Below are 20,130 nucleotides of genomic sequence, written 5' to 3' on the forward strand. Positions count from 1 at the left end.
ACAGTGTTCAGTTTGTCAACGAAAAATGTTTGTTGACGACCTATTTCAATGATTCATTCAATTAAATTCAATTAAATTAAATGCAATTCAATTCAAAATATGTGTAACACAGTGTATACTGTAAAACATGGAATATTGCAGAATTTCCCATGATTTGGCTGAAATTGATCAACGTAGACGCAAGTATTGTAGTAAGTAAATGATTTCATAATTGTAAAATAGGCCTAGAGAAATAATTCCGTTTTTGATTGGGGTGTTTTGAGGGGGGGGTCGTTTTCACTTTTAGAAACATGTCGAAGAAGCTGTCTGGCTCTCCGAGAGCAAAGTCATTATTAAAAACACACACACACACACACACACACACACACACACACACACACACACACACACACACACACCTAATCCCTAAATTTAAATTTAAATGGAACAAACCGAATTTGGGGGGGGGGGGGGATATGTTATATGGCCCTACCTTGGATTTACAAGGCATATCTTTAAGATGACAATCTATAATATATCGATATTTTCACTTTGCATCAATACGATATGATATTGATACGATATGGATTGATATAACGATACTCTGATCTAGATCGATGTCTGGTCCTGTAATGGCAGAAGTGAGTTTCCATGAAGTCACAGGATATACAGAGTCTAGTCAAATCCCTAGACTCTGTATATCCTGTGACTTCATGGAAACTCACGGGTTCCGAGGGTGGGGGCACAATCAATAAACAATCAATCAATCATTTTCACTCACAGTCCCACCCCTACAGTACCTGTCCCACCCCTACAGTACCTGGGGATCACCCCTACAGTACCTGGTCCGCTACAGTACCTGGGGATCAGCTCCTGAGGCACGCCCCAGGCTTTGGGCACCAGACGCGCAGGCAGCCGGGGCAGCGCAGTGTTCTTTATGCCCACCAGGGGGATGTAGTGGTTACGGCCCGAGCTGCTCCATGCGATGCAGATGGGCTTGTTCAGCTTCCCGTCCTTCCCTGTGCAGAGAATAAATCAATATCAGGAGAAAATAACTTATTCATCAAAATGTGACATTTTAACAGTACATCATTTTGATCAACGTCAATTTGTAGTATAGAGGTACTCTATAGTATACCCTGCCCTCTCTATAGTATACCCTGCCCTCTCTATGTGGATACAATGACGTGCAGCCATTGATTCTCTCCTATTTAAGTTTATATGGAAAAACAAAACTTAGTGTATTAAAAGAAAAACATGTATTAGAAGCTATGCTGAAGGGGGCTTTAAAGGATGGCTTTACCGGTAATCAACCCACTTTGTATCATATACAATCTGTGTAATATAAGCACATGGGCAGTGTTTACCTTCTCTCTCTGTTTACCTCCAGATGCTCAATCACCAATCAGTGTTAAGTCACTATCAGATAGATAGTGACTTAACAGACATTTATTTAGATGAAGATCTTCCATATTATGACTTTAATATAACCTTCTTATGTAACATTTGAGTGGTTGGACTGCCCCCTAGTGGACAGAATGGGTTTACAACAGAAGGGGTTTACAAACCCCTCTTAGCCGTTGTAAAATCACTGTAAACCATGGCCTCTTGGGGCTTATTGCTTAATTTGCAACCTAGCTTATTTCCTGTCACTACAACAGGAAGTAAACTAGCTTATTTCCTGTCACTACAACAGGAAGTAAACTAGCTTATTTCCTGTCACTACAACAGGAAGTAAACTAGCTTATTTCCTGTCACTACAACAGGAAGTAAACTAGCTTATTTCCTGTCACTACAACAGGAAGTAAACTAGCTTATTTCCTGTCACTACAACAGGAAGTAAACTAGCTTATTTCCTGTCACTACAACAGGAAGTAAACTAGCTTATTTCCTGTCACTACAACAGGAAGTAAACTAGCTTATTTCCTGTCACTACAACATGAAGTAAACTAGCTTATTTCCTGTCACTACAACAGGAAGTAAACTAGCTTATTTCCTGTCACTACAACAGGAAGTAAACTAGCTTATTTCCTGTCACTACAACATGAAGTAAACTAGCTTATTTCCTGTCACTACAACAGGAAGTAAACTAGCTTATTTCCTGTCACTACAACAGGAAGTAAACTAGCTTATTTCCTGTCACTACAACATGAAGTAAACTAGCTTATTTCCTGTCACTACAACATGAAGTAAACTAGCTTATTTCCTGTCACTACAACATGAAGTAAACTAGCTTATTTCCTGTCACTACAACAGGAAGTAAACTAGCTTATTTCCTGTCACTACAACATGAAGTAAACTAGGCTCCATTTAGAACGTTTATGTTGTCAAGTTTAAAACGGTCTATATGATTTTGTCCATGTGGGTCGTACCTCTGCACTGCTCCTCGGGCACCAGGCCAGGCAGGAAGGTGGCAGAGTAATCCCCAGAGCTCCTCATCCCGCTCAGGGAGTCCAGCAGGATGATGGGGCGGTGCAGCACGTTGGCTAGGCCGAAGATATGGATGTTCCTCAGGCCCAAAGGAACGCCTTCAGGAGGCACGAACAGAGGGTCACACTCCTTTATGATGTCCTCCCACTCTGCTGCATCCAGGAAGTCCTGAGAGACACGAGTAGATGATTCATCAAGGCTACAACCCGTCGCCTTATTATTGTAGTGAGATTATTATGGATCACAATCAAATATGCCTAATGACAATGATATATATATATTTAAAAAAATATATATATCATAATGGTGTAAAGGATACCCAGCCTACATACTGTATGGTGCATGATATCATGTGTAAAGGATACCCAGCCTACATACTGTATGGTGCATGATATCATGTGTAAAGGATACCCAGCCTACATACTGTATGGTGCATGATATCATGTGTTAGGATACCCAGCCTACATACTGTATGGTGCATGATATCATGTGTAAAGGATACCCAGCCTACATACTGTATGGTGCATGATATCATGTGTAAAGGATACCCAGCCTACATACTGTATGGTGCATGATATCATGTGTAAAGGATACCCAGCCTACATACTGTATGGTGCATGATATCATGTGTTAGGATACCCAGCCTACATACTGTATGGTGCATGATATCATGTGTAAAGGATACCCAGCCTACATACTGTATGGTGCATGATATCATGTGTAAAGGATACCCAGCCTACATACTGTATGGTGCATGATATCATGTGTAAAGGATACCCAGCCTACATACTGTATGGTGCATGATATCATGTGTTAGGATACCCAGCCGTACATACTGTATGGTGCATGATATCATGTGTAAAGGATACCCAGCCTACATACTGTATGGTGCATGATATCATGTGTTAGGATACCCAGCCTACATACTGTATGGGGTGCATGTGGCCCTACCTGAAACAGGGCCTTGTAGCGCTCCAGGTTGAGCTTGAAGTTGTGTTTGAGGTTCTCCCTCAGGGCGTGCCAGAACAGCTCGCGGCCCACCAGCGCGCGCGACACGGCGTGCACCAGGCAGTGGCCGTCCCCGTCCACGTGCACGGGGATCAGACACTCGGCCCCGTTGGCGCTCCGCAGCTCGTCCAGGGTGTCGTGCAGGTAGCTCAGGCTGCCCGAGCGGTCCTTCCCGTAGCCCACGGTGCTCACGTGCTCCGGCTCGATGAGGAAGGCCCGGTCCCCCAGCAGAGAGCAGTCAAACATCTGGCCCTGGTTCATGTCTCTCAGCAGCTTGGCTTTGCCCGTCTGTTTGTCCATGCCGTACCTGCATGTTCGGGGAGTAACATCTATTTAAAATACAGTATTTAAAATACTAAACATGAGTACCTGTATTCCATTACAATTACAGTTTACATTGGTGGTATTCTGAATACAGCGCCTCTAGTGAAGCGCACTAGAGTTTGTTTTCCCCCTTGGTGCAGCTCATTTGGGCAGGTGTGAATGCAGCAATGGAACTGACTCTGCAAAAGTGGACCAAACAAGCGGACCGAGACCGGTTGAAAGAGGTGGTCTTCTTGGTGCGGTTCCAAACGAACTCTAGTACGGTTTGTTTGTGGTGAGAATGTGCATCTCTATTATCGTAGCCTACTGGAGGCAGAGTCTGCTGGTGTTGGCAGCCCTATTTGGTCCACTTGCTTTTTGGCTGGTGTGAAAAGCGAACAGAACCAGAAAACAAAACAATGTATCATTTTTGCGTCTGGTCTGAAACGAGGAACCGGACTAGGCATGTGAGAAAACGCCCTAAAAATAGATTGCTTTATTGACGGATACATTAAAAAAGTTCCCCATTAGCTGATGCCTGTGGCAGCAGCTAGTCTTCCTGGGGTCTAAAAAAATAGATTTGAGTGACAAACATGTTGAAGAAGGTCACAACATGATATCAGTGTGCGTCACGACCACGTTGCCCTCGCGTCAGAGTGACCAAGACAAATGGGCTCAGCAAGAACATTTTGAAGTATTCCTAAAGTAATCCAAAGTATTTAGAATACGTTACTTAAGGGGGGTACGGTGGTGCAGTGGTAAGCGCTGTCGCCTCACAGCTAGAAGGTCCTGGGTTCCATTCCCACCTGGGACACTGTGAGCGCTGAAGGAGTGCGTGCCCGTCCGCATGTCCTCGAGTGCCCACCGCCCGGGTGGGGTCGTCAAAAGGGCCTTTCTGTGTGGAGTTTGCATGTTCTCCCCGTGCCCCCTGGGGGTTTCCTTCATATAGGAACCCCTCACCAAAACATGCAATATCCTGGTTGCTGATGTGGTGCCTCCTCTAGTCGTTAAGGGCGCCTGTTCGGAGGTAGGGGAACTGGTTGGAATAGCGTGATCCTCCCACGTGCTATGTCCTACCGGTGAAGCTTCCCCTGTCAGGTGAAAAGAAGCGGCTGGCTAACTGCCCATGTCTCGGAGGAAGCATGGAGCCAGTTTCGGCTCTCCCCAGATCGGCAGAGGGTGGAGCAGCAACCAGGACAAATAAATTTAAATTAGCACTAATGGGGGATAAAAAAAAAGGGATAAAAAATCGGGGGGAATACGTTACTTAACTTTAGTAATGTAACACAGAGGTTACTTAACTTGAGTAATGTAACACAGAGGTTACTTAACTTGAGTAATGTAACACAGACGTTACTTAACTTGAGTAATGTAACACAGAGGTTCTCAAACTTTTTCACATCAAGGAGCCTAAACTGACACGAATTATAAAAAACAACAACAACAAAACTTTCAGATGTTTTAATATTACAGAAGGTGTATGAAACCCAACATGCATTCTGTCATTTTGTTACTTATGGATGAATTATAGTGAAAATAAATTATCCCCCTTTTTGCTGCGGACCCCCCTCAAGGCCTCCTAGGGGCCGCCGGAACCCACTTTGAGAACCACTGCTCCAATGGAATATGTTACAAATGCAATTTGAGGGCATGTATTCAGTAATGTGTTCAGTAATGTATTGAGTAATGTATTCAGTCATGTGTTGAATAGGTTTTGAAACATGTATTCAGTCATGTGTGGTGGAAACATGCCTACCTGGTGAGCACCGGGGACAGCAGCTTGCAGTGGTAGTTGGACAGGCCCATCACCTTCACCAGCTCTGTGCCTTTCTTTGGGGCTCCGCTGACGCCCAGCAGAGCGTTCCTCAGCAGGTTGTGGAGCACCACATCTGGGCCACAGAGGGAGAGGACTCTTTATTATGGACACTGGGACCATTTATTTTGCAGCACACGGGTACAAAAACATAGAGAGATTAGAATTCAGTCCTAAAACACATATGGCTAAAGGAACATAAAAAAGAATAGGGTTTGGTCCTCAAACACAGATTGCTTCAAGTTCAAAGATCGGATAGCTTCGTTCACATTGAACGGTTACGGCATATAACTGAGCTATATCTGAAACATCTGTATTTAAACATCTGGACAATGTCCACCTTTTTCTTTCACGTTGAACGGCATATAATCGTGCAATATCTGGAAACATGCTTAATAAGCCTCTGTTCACAATTCTATGTCCTATTGTGATGGAATCATTTCATGGACACTGAAATCCCTGGACTATATATATATATATATATATATATATATATATTTTTTTTTTATTATTATTTTAAATAGTGGGGGGGGGGTTACTGTACCATCAATGACAATATTGTTTAAGTTATCTGAGGTAGTGCAAAAAACAAAACTAACATAAATGACAACAATCTCTAAGTTGTCTGAGTGCCAGCAGCCAAAATATAACCTTACTGTAACATCAGTGACACTCGATCTCTAAGTTGTCTGACGTAGTGCAAATAAAAGAAGAAAAAAAGAACACCCACCTTACTGCACCTTACCATCAATAACTATATATATTTATATAATAAAAAAGGTCTCTTAATGTGCTGTCATTTCCCCCCCGTGGTATCGAAAATGGTATTGAGTATCGATATTTTCCTGGGTATTATCGGTATCAAAGTTGAAATTCTAGTATCGTGACAACCCTAGTACTAAGACACTAGAGATGCGCGTGCTGCAGTTCTAACCGCGGATATCCTAAAAATAAACATTCTGATTAATAGCGGATGGGTTGCGGGCGGGTGAAACGATGTATCATTAATGATGAACATTAATATTAATTACGTTATCTAGTCTATGAACGTATTTTAAGCTTTATTTTTCGTCAGGCACATGTTAGCCGTCTATATAGCCTAGTTAGAAAGCAAGTACCGTACCCCCGAAGGACCCAAAGCAAACAAATAGCCATGTGTCAACGTTCGATGGGGATATGCCTGCTCTCTTACTCCTTATATGGTCAATGATGTCCCCAGAACGACGAACGTCAAACAGGATTCTCCACTGAAGACACGTTGGAAGAGAAGACGCGACGCGCTCGTATTATTTTCCCATACAGGTCAATCCAGTCTTGATCTAAACTTAAAGCTATAGCGTTAGTTAGCCTCGTATGCTACATGGACAAGTGTGCTGGACTGGATTATAATACAGCATGGAAGTTTATTTGGAGTGGACTGCAGCGATCGCACCGACGGCAGCAGAAACAGTAAGTTCATCTACCCAAATCGCTCATTAGCGTTGTGAAATGTCGGGTGCATGGCGGGCGTGGCTCTATAAATAGTACGAAATAATTTGCACGGATTTATGGCGGGCGGACGGTTCACGCATACACAGGGTGGCATAAAAGCTCATCCGCGCATCTCTAGGACACACATCCGGTCTGGCGCATTTTCCGGTCTTTTCGTGGGGCTTTTCATTTCAGCGAACGCCAGCTAGTGTTGTGGAATTAATTTAGACACGTCAACAATCTACATGTCAGATTCCATCAGAACATTTAGACATGTCAGATTCCATCAGAACATTTAGACATGTCAACAATCTACATGTCAGATTCCAATACAACATTTAGACATGTCAGATTCCATCAGAACATTTAGACATGTCAACAATCTACATGTCAGATTCCATCACAACATTTAGACATGTCAACAATCTACATGTCAGATTCCATCACAACATTTAGACAAGTCAACAATCTACATGTCAGATTCCATCACAACATTTAGACATGTCTAACAATCTACATGTGAGGCCGGCGATAGCATCCTCTTCTCAACTCTGGTAAAGACAAATATACATATATATGTTTTTTTCCTGATTTTTTTATCCTATTTTTATCCCCCATTAGTGCTAATATAATTTATTTATCCTGGTTGCTACTCCACCCTCTGCCGATCTGGGGAGAGCCGAAACTGGCTCCATGCTTCCTCCGAGACATGGGCAGTTAGCCAGCTGCTTCTTTTCACCTGACAGGGGAAGCTTCACCGGTAGGACATAGCACGTGGGAGGTTCACGCTATTCCAACCAGTTCCCCTCCCTCCGAACAGGCGCCCTTAACGACCAGAGGAGGCACCACATCAGCAACCAGGATATTGCATGTTTTGGTGAGGGGTTCCTATATGAAGGAAACCCCCAGGGGGCACGGGGAGAACATGCAAACTCCACACAGAAAGGCCCTTTTGACGACCCCACCCGGGCGGTGGGCACTCGAGGACATGCGGACGGGCACGCATTCCTTCAGCGCTCACAGCGTCCCAGGTGAGAATCGAACCCAGGACCTTCTAGCTGTGTGAGGCGACAGCTCTACGACTGAGCCACCATGCCCCCTGGTAAAGACAAATCTAAACTGAATTATTAAAACCATATGTCACTAGAAAGATAATAAGTTATACTTGACTTTTACACCATTAAAACGGTGGTAAACATGACATGGTCATAACAGTAGCTGTCCCACTGAAGATAATGGCAGCGAAACTGTCTGACTCAGGACACAGTGACAGAGTGACACATTGCTGTATGAATGCACCAGTCAAAAAGCACACAGTGAAGTCACACTGTTCAAGCAGCTCACACAGCTCAGTCTTCTGTTTGGTGGAGGGTGTCAACCTGCTACGTAGGCACCATGATTCCTGTGTTAAATCTAAATGTGTGTGTGTGTGTGTGTGTGTGTGTGTGTGTGTGTGTACCTGGGTCTGTGACCTCTAGCACCCCTTGCAGGCTGCTTTGCTCATGTCTCTGGCCACAGGCGGTGCACTCGATGCTGACCGAGCCCGGCGGGAAGAAGAGGCGGGTCTGACAGGCCGGGTCCGGACAGCTCCCGCACAGAACCCGCCTAGAGTTCCTCAGCAGAGACATGATGGCTCACACACCTTCACAGCCTGGGCATCCTGTAGAAAAAACATGCCAAGTGAGGCTCACACAACTTCACAGCCTGGGCATCCTGTAGAAAAAACATGCCAAGTGAGGCTCACAGACCTTCAGTCTGGGCATCCTGTGGAAAAAAACATGCCAAGTGAGGCTCACACACCTTCACAGCCTGGGCATCCTGTGGAGAAAAAACATGCCAAGAGTGAGACTCACATCTTCACAGCCTGGGCATCCTGTGGAAAAAAAACATGCCAAGAGTGAGACTCACATCTTCACAGCCTGGGCATCCTGTGGAAACTAGAAATACCACATTGCAACATCGCATGAAACATTTCACTGGGAGCAAAAAATGAAAAATAATTTAAACAATATTATATGTTATGTCTTTAGTTTTGCTCAAGTTAAATGTGTCATGGTCACTCACAAGACTGGAAGACAGTTTTGGTTCCAGGCTTCAAAATCTGAAAGGACGTTTTGAAAAGGTCTATGGAGACAATGATGGAGACAATGATGGAGACAATGATGGAGACAATGATGGAGACAATGATGGAGACAATGAATGGGGAATTCTCTTGTGGAACAAGAAGTGAGAAAAAGTGGACGGTCACTGTTGAGCTATTGCTGCCTAACGTTACTGCAGCTTTAACGTTCACTTAGATGTCTGAAAAGGTGCTAGTAGCCACAGTCTGAGGGTCAGCAATGTTTCCATTCCTTTGTGGTTTACGTTGTGTGCGGAATAAAAAGCAGTGGCAGTGGTGGTGTGTGTATAGCTTAGCATAGCATAGCATAGCATAACGTTAGCATAGCATTATATGCCTATTTATTCTCTGTACAACAACAAGCTTCTCACCAGAGAGTTCTCCTTGAACAGCAGCTTCTCTGGCTCCGGGTGATGTGCAGTATTCAGGGAGTGACAGTCCACATCAGACTCACACTGTGCTAACGGCTACAGCATGATACAACGCTCCACAACTCACCAACTAACCGCCCACTAACGGTTACACCATAACCATAACCAACAAATCACTAACGGTTAAACCAGAACCAACAAATCACTAACGGTTAAAGCATGCTAGCAGCCTGCAGGCGAACTGTCAGAGGCTAGCTGTTCAGCTAGCAGAACTGAAGAACAACACGGAAGCGGCGGTTGTTGTTTTTTTTCCTATACCAAAACGTCACCGACGTGATGACGTCACATCACGGGACGGTATTTTCAGATTACAGAGCGAAAACAACTCGCTTCTTTTTGAGTTCCCTCAATGTTTTTCAATTATCCAAGAGAAACCATCTTGTTTGACACGTATGGTGTTTAATAAAGGTTAAAATAGAGCGGAACAGTCACGTGACATAACAGTCACGTGACATTTCTTGCCCCGGAAGAGTAGTGACCATGGACATAATATTATAAGATATATATAAATCTTATATATATCATATATCTACTGCAGTCAAGCCAGCCCACACCTCGGAAAGCTCAGTCATTCTAGCCCACACTCTAGCCCACACTTGTTTTGTGGTGCGTGTATATACTAGGCATTACGGTAAAAGCATGCGCGAACTGATTTCAAAATAAAAGCGCACTCCCAGAACAAATCTATACTAATTAAATGTTCTAATTTTTACATATTTTAATTACAATTGCACGCTATGCGAGATGATGTACAATTTCAAAGTAAAAGCCTACTTTTTTTTTCTTTTCACTGTTTTCTGAACATTCAAATGGATAGTTCAAGGAAACTGCCTGTTATTAAAAAATAATTATACTTCAGACTGATAGTACTCAACCCCAGGGTGTCATCCAGACAATTTCATAACAATCTGATGTAGCATTTCACAATAAAAGCCTTCTAAATATTGATTTTTCACTGCATTACATGTACATTTGGAGGAATATTGATAGAAAACTACCTGTTATTATTGAACAATTCAACTTCAGACTCATAGTACCTCACCCCGGGGGTTCACCCAGAAACTTTCAGGGCAAACCAGTCTATGGGGCAAACTGATGTAGCATTTCAGAATAAAAGCCTTCTAACTATTCATATTTCACTGCATCACATGTACATTTGGAAGAATATTGCTAGAAAACTACCTGTTATTATTGAACCATTCCACTTCAGACTCATAGTACTCCACCCCGGGGGTTCACCCAGAAAATTTCATAACAATCTGATGTAGCATTTCAGAATAAAAGCCTATTGATTTTTCACTGCATTACATGTACATTTGAAGGAATATTGATAGAAAACTACCTGTTATTATTGAACCATTCCACTTCACACTCATAGTACTCCACCCCGGGGCGTCACCCAGAAAATTTCAGAGCAAACTGATGTAGCATTTCAGAATAAAAGCCTTCTAACTATTCATATTTCACTGCATCACATGTACATTTGGAGGAATATTGCTAGAAAACTACCTGTTATTATTGAACCATTCCACTTCAGACTCATAGTACCTCACCCCGGGGGTTCACCCATAAACTTTCAGAGCAAACTGATGTAGCATTTCAGAATAAAAGCCTTCTAACTATTCATATTTCACTGCATCACATGTACATTTGGAGGAATATTGATAGAAGATTGTTATGAAATTTTCTGGGTGATGCCCCGGGGTGGAGTACTATGAGTGTGAAGTGGAATGGTTCAATAATAACAGGTAGTTTTCTATCAATATTCCTCCAAATGTACATGTAATGCAGTGAAAAATCAATAGGCTTTTATTCTGAAATGCTACATCAGATTGTTATGAAATTTTCTGGGTGACGCCCCGGGGTGGAGTACTATGAGTGTGAAGTGGAATGGTTCAATAATAACAGGTAGTTTTCTATCAATATTCCTCCAAATGTACATGTGATGCAGTGAAATATGAATAGTTAGAAGGCTTTTATTCTGAAATGCTACATCAGTTTGCTCTGAAAGTTTCTGGGTGAACCCCCGGGGTGAGGTACTATGAGTCTGAAGTGGAATGGTTCAATAATAACAGGTAGTTTTCTATCAATATTCCTCCAAATGTACATGTGATGCAGTGAAATATGAATAGTTAGAAGGCTTTTATTCTGAAATGCTACATCAGTTTGCTCTGAAATTTTCTGGGTGACGCCCCGGGGTGGAATACTACGAGTGTGAAGTGGAATGGTTCAATAATAACAGGTAGTTTTCTATCAATATTCCTCCAAATGTACATGTGATGCAGTGAAATATGAATAGTTAGAAGGCTTTTATTCTGAAATGCTACATCAGTTTGCTCTGAAAGTTTCTGGGTGACGCCCCGGGGTGGAGTACTATGAGTGTGAAGTGGAATGGTTCAATAATAACAGGTAGTTTTCTATCAATATTCCTTCAAATGTACATGTAATGCAGTGAAAAATCAATAGGCTTTTATTCTGAAATGCTACATCAGATTGTTATGAAATTTTCTGGGTGACCCCCCGGGGTGGAGTACTATGAGTCTGAAGTGGAATGGTTCAATAATAACAGGTAGTTTTCTATCAATATTCCTCCAAATGTACATGTGATGCAGTGAAATATGAATAGTTAGAAGGCTTTTATTCTGAAATGCTACATCAGATTGTTATGAAATTGTCTGGATGACACCCTGGGGTTGAGTACTATCAGTCTGAAGTATAATTATTTTTTAATAACAGGCAGTTTCCTTGAACTATCCATTTGAATGTTCAGAAAACAGTGAAAAGAAAAAAAAAGTAGGCTTTTACTTTGAAATTGTACATCAACTCTCATAGCGTGCAATTGTAATTATAATATGTAAAAATTAGAACATTTAATTAGTATAGATTTGTTCTGGGAGTGCGCTTTTATTTTGAAATCAGTTCGCGCATGCTTTTACCATAATGCCTAGTATATACACGCACCACAAAACAAGTGTGGGCTAGAATGACTGAGCTTTCCGAGGTGTGGGCTGGCTTGACTGCAGTATATATTTCAGTGGTAGTGACCCACTAAATCGTGAAAACATTTCAGTTGGAGCAAAAACAAAAAATTTATTTGACAAAATTTGGCCATGAGAAGCCAGATTTGGAGGAATGATAACTACTACTAATAACAATAATAATAATAAAAACAATACATTGTTTTATTGTTATTATTCAGAGTGTAGCCTAGCCTAATTATTGTAATTATTGTTCAATAAGTATAAGAATGGAAATATAAGAAATATTGGAATATGAGTAGAATTACAGAACATTAATACTCATTGTATGTTTAGTAATGTAATGATGTACACTACATTTATGTTAATGTAATGTACATTTACGTTCAGCCAGACAATGACATTTATAATAGGGAGCATTTTTTTCCCCTGCCACCCCCCTTTGGATTTCCTTTTTGCTCCCTCCGTGACAAATCTATCTCAAATGCCTACAACGCCGATGTGAAACAACATCATCAACGATGCTAGCTCGTTGCTACATGATGAAAACATTAACAACTGGATCTGGATTGTGCCTGCTTGGTACTTTCAGCATTTGGTTGTATACTCCTAAATGAACTCTGTTTGGTCTGCATCTTCTTTTTCAACATGCAGCTTCAGCCAGGCAGGCAGTGAGCTGTTGTTAATGTCTTGATATGATCATTAAATGAAACACTGACATATTTGTTATCACTTTATTAAAACATTCTCACCATGAAACAAAACACATTTACACATATTACACATCATATTACATATGTTGGCAGCAGCTCAGATGTGATGTGAGAGAGTCCATAGCAGATTATCAAGAGGTGCCAAGATAATATAGCATGCTATCAATAACTAGTCACTAACTGATCAGAAACGAGTCGACAGAGTAGAAGAAGAATCTGAAGCATTTGGCTGTTTAACCCTTGATATGCTGTGAGGTGAAGGTGGGTGGAGTTCTGCTGTGAGCGCTGAGTGTTTGTCGCTGTGCGGCTGCAGAGCGTCAACTGCACAGGGGGGAGGGGAACTGGGGGGAATAGCCTGATCCTCCAACATGCTACATCCTGCCGGTGAAACTCCTTGCTGTCAGGTGAAAAGAAGCATCTGGCGACTGCACATGTATTGGAGGAAGCATGAGCTAGTCTACAACTCTCCCAGATCAGCAGAGGGGGTGGAGCCATGACCGGGACAGCAGGGGGAATTGGACAGGTACAACTGGGGAGAAAACAGGGGGAAAATAATTTGGTTTTGGGTTGATGAGCCGCTCTGTCTGTTCCCACTTTAATATGAAACCTTGTCTCAGATTATTTTACTTACTGAACCTTTCAAATGTGATTGGAACTCTAAATATCAGTAACCTATGTTTGAGCTCTTTCTGTCATCAGTCCTGGTGAGAAAAAGTTCTGCCAGAGTCAAAGTCTGATCAAAGAGAAACTGTTCTAGAACTCTGTGTTGGAGCCGGGGTTCTACAAGTTGCTGTCGGAGCGAGAGAGGAGGTTCTAGACCTGGGTGTTGGAGAGTGAAGGTTCTAGACCTGAGTGTTGGAGACAAAAGGTTCTAGACCTGGGTCCTGGAGAGAGGAGGTTCTAGAAGGGCATGCCTCCAGAGATCTGGCGGGCCACCTGCTCCTCTTGGCTCTCCTCCTTGTCCCTTCTCTCCTGGTTCCAGTCCTTCAGGCCTTCAGGGAGTGAGGTGTCCTCGTCCTCTCCTCCGGTTCCCTCCACAAACTCCTCGTAGGTCGACTTCTCAGTGAACGGACGGGAGCCCAGCAGCTCCACCATGTCAGCCTTGTCCAGCACCTCCTTCTCCAGGAGGCGCAGTGCCACCTGGGGGATGACATGGGAAACACATTAGTTTTAAAAGCCACATGTGTGAAGGAGGGACCTCCAGCAGTTGTTTAATGTAAAGACAGTCTGATATTGGAGTAACAGATTCAAGATTCACTTTAATAGCCACAGTAAGTAATTATATTACAAATGAGGAATTTTACTTAGTGCAAGTATGCAGCGCAGCGGTCACATCAATAGTAGAAGACAAAGCAATACAGATAAGAATAATAAATTATAAAGTGCAAAATATAGTCTTTTAAAGTCACATATGATGGGGGTAGGGTAATGATAAGATAAGATAATGTGTTCATGTATGAACAAATTGACATGTACATTACATTGAAACTAAGACTTGCTTTATGAATTTAAATCTCAATCACAATAAAAAAAGAGATAGCGGCACATTGTGTGGCATGGTATTGCTAGATTTACAAAAGGCCTTTGTCACCATGGACCATTCCATTCTACCAATGAAATTGAAAGCAATAAGGCTTCAATGATATAGCCATTAGCTGGGTCGGCTCCTACTTGAGGGGAAGGACACAAGTGGTGGAAGTGGGTAGGACAGCATCTCAACACAAGGTCATGGCATGTGGGGTCCCCCAAGGGAGTTGGCTTGGCCCCCTTTTCTTCCTGCTCTACATTAACGACATGCAATCTGCTTGCTCTTGTGATCTCTTCCTCTATGCTGATGACTCTGCAGTGAAGGTTTCACACAAAGATACAATCAGTGATAGAAAGGAGTCTAAGCACAGTTACAAAAGGTCAAAATCACTGGCTTTCCCATAACCGTTTGTCCCTCCACCTTGGTCAAACTGAATCCATTTGGTTTGCGATGTCATACAAATTCAAAAAATATCCTGGTTTCAAGGTGGAGGTGGGCAGCTCCGTTAAATACTTTGGATGAGACACGCCCAGACATTCCTCCAGGGAGCATATGGGGATCACTCTGCCTAGATTCTCCATGACTTTCAAACCTAAATGTATAAACTTTGCAACATTCATCATTGTTCAAATTTGGCTGGTGGCTTATTAACATATCTTCCTGTGGTGTGAAGAACTCAAAATGCATATTTATTTTGGGTTTCCAGGGTCTTTAACACCTTGAGTGCCATGGACGAGATATCTCGTCTTACATAATCCGACCGTTGAGTGCCAAAGACGAGATATCTCGTCTTACATAAACATTTTTTTTTTTTGATGGTGGGACATCAATCAACCCCTTTTACGTCTTCTATATCAATATTGGAGGAAGAGAATGTGTATAATCTATTTTACCGACCACTAAGTGGCGACAGTTCTCTCCCAAGACAGACAGAAAGCCACAGCCACGGGTCCGCTGCAGAAAGCCAGTCTAATTACAAGGAAATAGCTGGGCGAAAACTCTTTCGATTTCACACACACACACACACACACACACACACACACACGCTCGCGCGCGCACACACACACACTTGAGTACCTTTGCGCATAAATAAGACCAGAATCGCAAAAGCTTCTTCAAAGCTCTCAGCCGACACGAACGAGCCAGTTTTTTTACAGTCCAGACTGCCCGAAAGCGGCCGCGGAGCCTCCTCCCTCCGCCTGCTGCGGAGGGAGGAGTTTGGAGACACACACACACTCTCTCTCTCTCTCTCTCTCTCTAGTCCCGAGAGAGAGAGAGAGGAGAGAGGAGAGAGAGAGAGAGAGAGGAGAGAGAGAGAGAGAGAGAGAGAGAGAGAGAGAGAGAGAGAGAGAGAGAGAGAGAGAGAGAGAGAGCACACAGAGTGGGAGACAGACACGCTGTGGGGGCAAAGAACGGACAGAGATCTCTTCCTCTCAGAGCCGCGGAGCAACGCGCGAACACACACACACACACACACACCCAATACAGTATACAGACTTGCCCAAGGGCACCCATAATCACAGGCAGGTGACTGTTCTGCCTGTTTGATTGAATTTCACAAAACTGCGATTATCTCAGCTTCCTGTCTCAGACGCTAAAACCATGCTGTACTCAACGGCTAATATCTACATAACTACTAACTCTGCAAACTAACTCTTTTAGACAGAGAAAGCACACATTCTATTAGTTATTTTTAGATGATTGGTGTTCACGAAGTCTTAACAGAAAAGAATCCTCGGCTCTTGTAAAATGAGCCAGAATCCTCAAAAAAAAACCTGGCACAACTTACCTACAGGATTGAAAAAACGGCTGGCACTCAATGTGTTAATAAAGGGTTACTCTGCTGTTTCACTGCTCTAACTAAATTATTTAATAATGTCGCTTTGTCACGTTCTGAGCCTGCCCCGCCCGCACCCACGATATTTTCGAGCCCAGATCGCCTGCGGCGCGGGCCAGCCCGAGGGACCCGGCGGGTTCTGGGTGACCCGCGCAAGGCGCGCATCACTAGTGGCCAGCTCTCCTTTTGAGCTGGGGGGATGGTTCAATCAGGCCCTTAATCAGGCCCTTATTGTTATTATTACCTTCTCCACCTCAGGCTTCTTGCTGGTCAGCAGCTTGTGGGTTCTCTGGTAGGCCTCACTGATGAGGGTTCGGACCTCGGTGTCAATGAGGCGAGCCGTGGCTTCGCTGTACGGTTTCTCCAGAACCATCTCGCCCTGCCTGGGCAGGTCGAACGACACCTGGCCCACTTTGTCGTTCATCCCAAACTGAACGATCTGCAGGAGAGAACAGAGCGCTTAGATCTCACCGCACCAGAGGCTCATCTCGAGCTGTAGGTACCAGACGTGTTCCGCCTGCCAGATCTGTTTGTGGTCCTATGTGGATAGATGTCTAGAAGAGATGTCTGTCTCTTTCTCCTCCTCAGAGTAAACAGAGGCAGGCTGAGTAGAGAAGAGATGTCTGTCTCTTTCTCCTCCTCAGAGTAAACAGAGGCAGGCTGAGTAGAGAAGAGATGTCTGTCTCTTTCTCCTCCTCAGAGTAAACAGAGGCAGGCTGAGTAGAGAAGAGATGTCTGTCTCTTTCTCCTCCTCAGAGTAAACAGAGGCAGGCTGAGTAGAGAAGAGATGTCTGTCTCTTTCTCCTCCTCAGAGTAAACAGAGGCAGGCTGAGTAGAGAAGAGATGTCTGTCTCTTGGATCTGGCGGCTAACAAGCTTTCACGTGCAGTACCGTCTGCCGTGTGGATCTTTTTGAAAACTCAACAGATCTACACAAATCACTCAAATGACCTATTTGGAATTCAAAATGGCAAATTTTGCCGAAAGGTGACAAGTTTGCATCCCTGCTGGGTGACCTCTGAGTCTGACCTGTGTGTAGACAATCTGGGTGACCTCTGACCTGTGTGTAGGCACTCTGTGTGACCTCTGACCTGTGTGTAGGCACCCTGTGTGACCTCTGACCTGTGTGGAGAGACACTCTGGGTGACCTCTGACTAGAGATGCTGCGATCCGATCATGTGATCGGATATCGGCGCGATATCAGCCAAAAAACATGGATCGGATCGGATTCCAGCGAAAATGACCGATTCAAGGCTCCGATATAAGCACTCCATTCCATGACTCCGCTCCAGGATTTCTATCCAGCATGCAGCAGCAGCAGCAGCAGCAGCAGCACAGAGGCCACGTTGAGCCTAGGATGGCCAGGGCCAAAACGTCAGACACACCCGTCCTTAACCTATGTGCGATTCGAAATCACGCGTCCGCACCAGTTTGACAGTTTCAAATTATAACAAAACAACCACTATTGCAATTTGCAATACATGTCCCGCAAGGTTTCTGAGATTAGGGGAAAGTCTGAGCTGGCGTTACGCTAAACCAAACGTGGGGATGAGGCAGCGGATTTGTTTTGTCGTTAACGTTAGCTGTTGTGATGATGGCTAACGTTAGCTAGCTGGTTAGGCTATCTAGTTGCAGGGCAGCGCTCCACAAGCTTGTTGTGACCAAAACCCCCGCATTTAAAGCATTTCGTACTCCCAGAGCTGGCGTAAACCATAGAGAACCTCATTCATTAGCCTACTCAAAATGAAACGTCCAGGGTTTGTGTCTCCAAAATCAACTAACGCTAAACGTTACATGCAAGCTAACGTAGCTGGCTGCGGAGCACTCATGATCTATAAGGAAAACGAATGCGCATAGCCTACATAATTGTCAACATCACATACATGTATTTTCTTTAATCTAGACTACAGGCATCATTTTTCAGTCAAAAGTGAAACGACACAGATATGATGGCGTATAGTGAGGCTTTCCATGCCTCACTATAGAACTGGCCCCATGCAAAATTCAGACCGCTTATATGTTGCCGTCATGCCAATAAGAGTCTAAATGTAATTTTTTATGTTTTATCTGCAGACTAAGCAGCTAGGCTTTCGGTTCTATAAAAGCCATTATTTTTTGTATTGACTATTGAGTGATACACTTTACTAAAAAAAATATTATATCACAATAGTGATGTCAGATTTGCTTAGGTCAGAGCTATGGAATATTAAATCATCCATCTCGCCCAGCCCTAATTTGATTGTTATGTTTTAGTTTTACATCAAATGAATTAGATGAACTAAATCGTTTACATACTATATTACCAAAGCACACACATACATACCTAACCCTAAAAATGTTTGTTGCCTGCTAGCTATCAGACAGCATAGAGAGACTTAAATATGTGCTGTATCGGTATCGGTATCGGTTCGAAATCGGTATCGAATCGGGTATCGAAATTTGATCGGAATCGGATCGGTTTTGAGCTAAAATATCGAAATCGGATCGGAATTGAAAAATCTCGATCGCAGCATCTCTACCTCTGACCTGTGTGTAGACACTCTGGGTGACCTCTGACCTGTGTGTAGGCACTCTGTGTGACCTCTGACCTGTGCGTAGGCACTCTGGGTGACCTTGCGGAGGTCGTCCTGGGCTCCGGTGGTGATGCGGCTGAAGAAGATGTCCTCGGCCGCACGGCCGCCCAGCGTCATGCACATCCTGTCCAGCAGCTGCTCCTTGGTGTATAGGTACTGCTCCTTGGGCAGGTACTGGGCGTAACCCAGCCCCTTTCCTCTGGGGATGATGGACACCTGCACAGGTAACAACAGAACACACATTATATGACACCCAAAGCATGATGGGATATCTATCTGTCCTGTCTGCCTAGCTACTGTGGTAAACTGGTACCCATCTCTCTGTCAGACAGAGGGGCGGAACCACAAAGCTCTTCCCCCATCACTCTCAATCTTAGCGGGAGCTCCCCATTCATTTGCCGGCAGCATCGCCTCCAAATGACATAAAACGTGTCAGATGTTAGGGTTGGCATGATGGACGATGGACATCTATGACGGACCGACCCCCATCGACCTCTTAGCCTTCTACATCGGACCATCGTGATGTCCATCTGTGGGCTGTGTGAGCGCAGTGTGTGTCTGTGTGTGTGGGAGAGAGAGAGACAGACAGTGGATTGACAGTCTCATCACAACAACCACAGCCCAGCCTTAGCCTAGCTTAGCGATCAGCAGGAGCTGCAGCAAACAGAAACAGCGTTATCTTCATGATTTTTAATAATTTTGGTAGACAAACGTAACAATGTAGCTCCAGTTTATCAAAATAAGGCCTATTTCAAAATGTGATTTTTGAGGCCCGGGGACAGCAAGCCCAGCCTCAGCTGATGCAAGGCGGCTTCAGAGGTCATCGCTCCATGATAGCGGGCGAAATGACCTGATAAACTGGTCGGTGCGGCTCTGCGGTGATTAGCTAATGTCTTTGTAGCATTTGTGATTATGACTTAATTCATTATGGAAGATAAATGTTGCTTTA

At 43.7% G+C, this 20,130-nt stretch overlaps 2 protein-coding genes across 4 annotated transcripts in view; both read right to left on the reverse strand.

Moving 5' to 3' along the window:
• The window catches only part of vcpip1 (valosin containing protein (p97)/p47 complex interacting protein 1), a 45,953-nt gene extending 36,249 nt beyond the window's left edge, over positions 1–9,704 (reverse strand). The window contains exons 1-8 of one of the 2 annotated variants that reach the window (XM_083659798.1): positions 9,494–9,704; positions 9,068–9,127; positions 8,857–8,876; positions 8,463–8,663; positions 5,477–5,609; positions 3,361–3,724; positions 2,352–2,577; positions 839–998 (exon numbers count right to left, since the gene is read on the reverse strand). In XM_083659798.1, the coding sequence (XP_083515924.1) occupies positions 839–998; positions 2,352–2,577; positions 3,361–3,724; positions 5,477–5,609; positions 8,463–8,631 (1,052 nt within the window). In that variant the 5' untranslated portion in view covers positions 8,632–8,663; positions 8,857–8,876; positions 9,068–9,127; positions 9,494–9,704. The remainder of the gene's footprint in view (positions 1–838; positions 999–2,351; positions 2,578–3,360; positions 3,725–5,476; positions 5,610–8,462; positions 8,664–8,856; positions 8,877–9,067; positions 9,128–9,493) is intronic. The other variant, XM_083659797.1, reaches the window with a different exon arrangement.
• A 3,580-nt stretch (positions 9,705–13,284) lies between these two features.
• The window catches only part of afg3l2 (AFG3-like AAA ATPase 2), a 32,205-nt gene continuing 25,359 nt past the window's right edge, over positions 13,285–20,130 (reverse strand). For both annotated transcript variants that reach the window (XM_083658851.1, XM_083658850.1), the window contains exons 15-17: positions 19,197–19,397; positions 16,854–17,048; positions 13,285–14,384 (exon numbers count right to left, since the gene is read on the reverse strand). In XM_083658851.1, coding sequence (XP_083514977.1) covers positions 14,145–14,384; positions 16,854–17,048; positions 19,197–19,397 — 636 coding nt within the window. In that variant the 3' untranslated portion in view covers positions 13,285–14,144. The remainder of the gene's footprint in view (positions 14,385–16,853; positions 17,049–19,196; positions 19,398–20,130) is intronic.

This window comes from Poromitra crassiceps (assembly GCF_964638095.1).
Source record: "Poromitra crassiceps genome assembly, chromosome: 23".
Taxonomy (NCBI): domain Eukaryota; kingdom Metazoa; phylum Chordata; class Actinopteri; order Beryciformes; family Melamphaidae; genus Poromitra; species Poromitra crassiceps.